The 5,200-nt window shown below is 45.5% G+C and overlaps 1 protein-coding gene across 1 annotated transcript; it reads right to left on the reverse strand.

The window, feature by feature from the left end:
- Positions 1-333: 333 nt before the first annotated feature.
- On the reverse strand, positions 334-4,694 carry LOC144167626 (uncharacterized). The gene is made up of 4 exons (XM_077696823.1): positions 4,573-4,694; positions 3,532-3,595; positions 3,019-3,189; positions 334-1,128 (listed from the first exon to the last, which is right to left on the reverse strand). The coding sequence occupies exons 3-4, from the start codon at positions 3,082-3,084 to the stop codon at positions 475-477; spliced, it is 720 nt and encodes a 239-aa protein (XP_077552949.1). The 5' UTR covers positions 3,085-3,189; positions 3,532-3,595; positions 4,573-4,694; the 3' UTR covers positions 334-474.
- Between the last annotated feature and the right edge of the window lie 506 nt (positions 4,695-5,200).

Below are 5,200 nucleotides of genomic sequence, written 5' to 3' on the forward strand. Positions count from 1 at the left end.
GGCGACACTGTACTTGAGGGACATCTTTACCTGTATCTTGTATTCAAATGAAACTTTTATTTACTTAAATTAGTTTTAATTTTCAATTATTTTCATCACCAGCTATATTTGACGTAATATAATTGCTCTTGGCAGTTACCAAAAAAGGTAATTAGTAAAGCAAATGAAATATATTAACGAACTAATTTCGCCTTGTACTCACTTTTCTAAGCATAGCGAAGTTCCGCATCAATTATTTTGCTCAAATGTGTTTAAGATCTGCTATGACACTTGCGTTCAAACTTCAGTTCCCAATTATGTATTTTTATTCGCTGCTTTTGACGATACGTTACCTATGTTTCAAGAGAACACTTTCTCATGTGCATCAAATAATTTATTGTGAATGTTCATTTTATCTATGCACTTAAAGTGATCCCGCAACGAGAAGTTGGCACGGCGCACCGGCAGGATACCTCATTCTAATGCCCTCAAGGCTCAAAATGGGGGACCAGGAAACAAAAATACATTATCTGTCACTCCAACTACGGGCTTTACGACGTCGACCGATGAATCCACATCGACATAACTCAGGTACTCTTCGTAATCAGCTACTTTGACTTTTCTTGTGTGACCATAAATTCTGGAACCGCCAGTGTGTGCTGGGACAGCTGCGTGTACTGCCACACCCGACCGCGCGACCGCACTGAGGTCGAGTGGACCCGCCTGCGCGTAGTCGTTGAAGTCCTCGAGGTCTGTAGCCTCGACCTCGTGCACGACATCTTCTGTCAAGGATGTTTCTTTTGAAGTGTCTTCCTCAGTTTCAACGAACGGTTCATCGACTAATTCGACATCGCTGCGAGAAGCAGCCTCCAACGGCTTGGTGACAAACATGACTGGCTCCAGGAAGTTGTCGTAGCCCTCCTCGTAGTCGACGGGAACTCTTGGATAGAGTGCCAGTGGTTCCGTGAAAACCCTAAAGGTGAATGCTTCAGCCGATTCCCTCGCGATGGGCAACACGGGTGCCACGTTTTGCGTGTCTTCCAGCGGTACTCGCACGGCCACAGGCACAGTCCTCACGGGAACCGTTGGGAAGCCCCAGTGCACGCTTTCAGGCTTTGTTTTGGCGTAGAAGTCCAGCTTACCACAAACCTGCACAGTGAAACGAATGCAGTTAGTTTAATATAGCGAGACGACTTTACGGGGAAACATCGTTATTGCGCGTAACAGAGAAGATGCGCTGTTTGTTGGGCGTAACCAAGATTGGCGTTTTATTGAAAAAGGGGGAACTTTATTTGAACCAGACTATACTAGTACTTTCTTGTTGCCAGTCCTCCTTGGGCCAGTATTTTCGGGGCTGTAGCGGCAAGGCAGGCGAAAAAAAGGGAAAGGAACCATCGGTGTCTGGTATTCAGCATGCGGCCGCTTATATGATTCGAGAATGATCTGTTTTCTTATGTTCTCCTCCCTGGCGTCTGGTCGACCCCGTTTCGCCTTTTCTTTAAGTTTCTACACATTCACTGCGCAGTGGGTGTAGTTGGCATTAGCAACACCTTGTCTGATTGTCCTGAAAGCTTTAGCCTTTGGAAGTTATCGCATGCGCTCCCATATGTCTCTAAAGAGAGCGATTAATGAACGTAATTTTCTAAACATGAGTCTTGGCACGTAACGTTTATGGAGAGTTGGTAATGATCGAGTTACGTTAATGAGCTCAAGTCGTAGTGAGTGGTTGTCGCAGGTTCTGACTGTTTGAACCTGGGATCATTTATCTAAATGTCAAACGCGGCATGGTGAACTCCAGCAGGTTTTCAGGCGTCTATTAAAAGCTCACTTTTGCAGCGAAGCTGTTGATGTCACATTCTCTCGCATCTTTCATGCTCTTCCAATAGACAAAAAAAAAGTTAAAGCTAAAATATCACCCCAGTCTAGAACCACGCTGATAAGACGAATAAATAAACTCCGGAGGAGGGTTGGCTCCTGCCTAACGTGAAATACCAGGGGGTGAAGAGGGGGCTCCTGGCAGTGGCAAGACAGCGGGACGAGCTTCAGAGGGCGCGGTTCAGGGGGCTTGTCAAGTGATGACGGGCGCGATTTCGAAGTTAAACCTGCAGATCAACAGAAGGTCCAACTAGGCTTTCCCTTTCGCATTCTTAAAAAGTTCTAGAATCCCCGTATGTTCGTGCATTAAGCCCCCATCTTGAGCCCCATGATGTCATGCTTAAGAAGGTTCCCTAACTTGAATTTCCATATTTTAAAGCGACGCACTATATGGCGAGGGTTCCATGAATTCTTTATTCAAGCGAGCATTCTCGCGGCAAAAAGGCAGAAAACGGCTTTAACTCATGTTTTACCAGAACTTTCCCCGAAACAACAACATAAAAATTCCCTGCTAAGACGACTACAATATCGCGACGAGTTTCATTTACTTATTAATAATAATTCATAAGAAATAAAATTCATAACAAATAATAATTCCTAACAAACAAATAACAAAAATTCTCCATCCCCTTTGTGTCGTGATAAACAGCTTCGCTGGTCATCCACATGCACACAGTGTAATGGATTGCTCATGATATCTTTAGTTAGGGCCTTTCCTTTTAATGTACGTAGGGAGAGAGAGAACTCTTTAATGTGGACTGGAGAAGTCATCTCTGCTAGCGGCAGTGTTTGCTACGCCAGATGGGGATGATTACCATGTAGTGAGGTGGATATCAGAGATTTGGAAAACAACAATTAGAGAGAAAACAAAAATTAAATACCAGAGAACACCCAATAGAATGCAAGAAACAAGACTCTAAAATGTTGAGTAAAAAGTGCTGAGAAAATGGTGCCGAGGAAGCACCGAACGCCAAACAACAAAAAAGAGGAAAAAACTCAATGTACGTATACGAATACAATATATGGGGTAGGCATTGAACTCAGAGACTAATAATCACGAGCAACAAAACCTGCCTTGCCATCTGCTGGAAAACGTTTTTACCAAAGCGTACCCGTCTTCTCACTTTTAAAGCTGTGAGAAACCGATCAATGTCCCCTTCTCACCTGTCCTAAGTGGCGCGAGCCCAGGCTGCTGTCTAGTGGGCCTCTGTCGGGGAACAGCACGTCCATAGTGGGGGAATCCAGGCGGCACAAGCTCCGTGCCCGACGGTGGAAGGGAATCCCCACCAAAATCAGCTTGCCTGTGAGAGGAACCAGCTTGAACCTGTATCCTCCCTGCGTGGGTTAGAATCTCCGTAAGTTAAAAAAGAGAAGGAAGGAAGCTTTGGAAGGCCTGTTAATAGTTAACCTGGCAAATACAGCCAAACGCAATGCTGGCAGAATAAAATACAGTATTCTCGTTCTTTCTCCTAGCCCGCTGGGGATGAAGAAATGGTGATGATGATGATGATGATGATGGTGGTGGTGGTGGTGGTGGTGGTAGTGGTGAAGAAGAAGAAAAAGGAGAAGAAAGTTTTTTTTATGACGCACGGACTACTTGGAGAAAAATCGGCAAGCTACCGATGAAAGGATGAATCATGTTGTTGCTGAATGGTTCTGAAAAGAGGGGATTCTCACCGGATTGACGAATCCAAGCCTGCCAAGGGAAATACCCGAGACGATGTTTCCGTCGTTCAGCAAACTGCGAGAACCGAAAATCCAGCAATAATGAACAAGGCCATTAAACCTCCCACAGCTTATAAAACATTCTCAATGAACTGAAATCCTCGTAAATCTATTAACTGATTAGTTACAGATAAAATTATCATTGTGCGAAGCCCCTGTATTAAAGGAAATAAAGAATATTATTCTTTTATAATATTACCTCGGTCCTGAGTTTTTCTAGCAAGTGAAGAAAAGCCGTAGCTATCCGAGTATAACCACTGTGTTATCACCGTGTATTGCTATAATTATTGCGTGAGACACGGTACTGATATCTTACACCACCCGGCAGAAAGAAGTAACGGCGCACGAAGTTTCAGCCGCTGGTGACATTTAATGTACTGCAGTAGAACGGACAATTGGGCTAGTTGGTAACTGTTCATCTTGAAGGTGGAAGCGCTCACAAAACAGGGACGAAAGTAGAAAAAATATAGACGACACGCCGCTAACTCGCAACTATTTGTTTATTGAAAAGAAGCACAAATATATACTTTCAGCATCTCACGTGGTGCGTTCATCTCGCCCAAGATAAAACCATGAAAGTCACTTCTTACGGGGATTAAATACATACGGCTGTACACGCGACAAACTAAGGGTAAGGGCATTACAACAGCGAAGCCGGAACAATCCAAGAAACCGCCACTATTGCAATGAGTTGCAAAGATAAAAATATTCTTTGTCAGTTATAAAAATTGATGGGATACTAACACATCTATCTCCTGAGCTTTTAATGTGAAATGCTTCAATTAGCTCTCGAGTGGTTTTATCTCGATGCCGTGACAAAACTCTGGTATCGCAGCGCCGTGTCGTCTATGTTTTTTCTACTTTCGTCCCTGTTTTGTGAGCTCTTCCACCTTCAAGGTGACATTTAAGTTCGGACCACTTTAGGGGCCCGGCCTGTCGCATCTCGTCCGCCGTCAGGGCATCTAGCCACCGCAGTCCCGAGGCGTCACTCACCCAAACAGAAGCTCAGAAAAGATACCCGCTTGTCCCTCGATTCAGCCTTCCTGTCAAAAGTTATTATATAGTCAGAACCGTTCGAGACCCTTGGAAATGCTGGCAACGTTTATGCATACCCCTATTATTTAACGCCAGAAAAACTGCAGGTACGCACGAGGTCGCGGGTTCGATTCCCGGCCGCGGCGGCCGCTTTTCTGATGGAGGCGAAAAGCAAAAACGCCCGTGTGTACGAGATTTCGGCGCACGTTAAAGATCCCCAGGTGGTCAAAATTAATCCGGAGCCCTCCACTACGGCGCGCCTCATCGCCTGCGTTGCTTCGGCGCGTTAACCCCTACAATCAATCAAAAACTGCAGGTACAGCCTCCCAAATTTTTAATAATATAGCGGGAGCGAAGACCGATAGGCATGTCAGCGCCTTATCACGGTGTTCACCGGCAAAATAGGCGAGGGTACGCGCACGCGCATGGGGCTATCTGTTGTGGGAGCGTCGTCTGCTCCGCTGGTCTCCTCAGGGCAACACCCCCACGTTTTTCTAATCTTGCAAGGCCGTTTCGCTATCGCCAAAGGCAGCTAAGCAGCGTGGGGCACAACGTCATTCAGATGCAGTGGCAGGGGGTGTACCAC

Source organism: Haemaphysalis longicornis, unplaced genomic scaffold (assembly GCF_048455015.1).
Source record: "Haemaphysalis longicornis isolate Haplotype H1 unplaced genomic scaffold, Haemaphysalis longicornis Haplotype H1 scaffold_2, whole genome shotgun sequence".
In the NCBI taxonomy this organism is placed as follows: Eukaryota; Metazoa; Arthropoda; class Arachnida; order Ixodida; family Ixodidae; genus Haemaphysalis; species Haemaphysalis longicornis.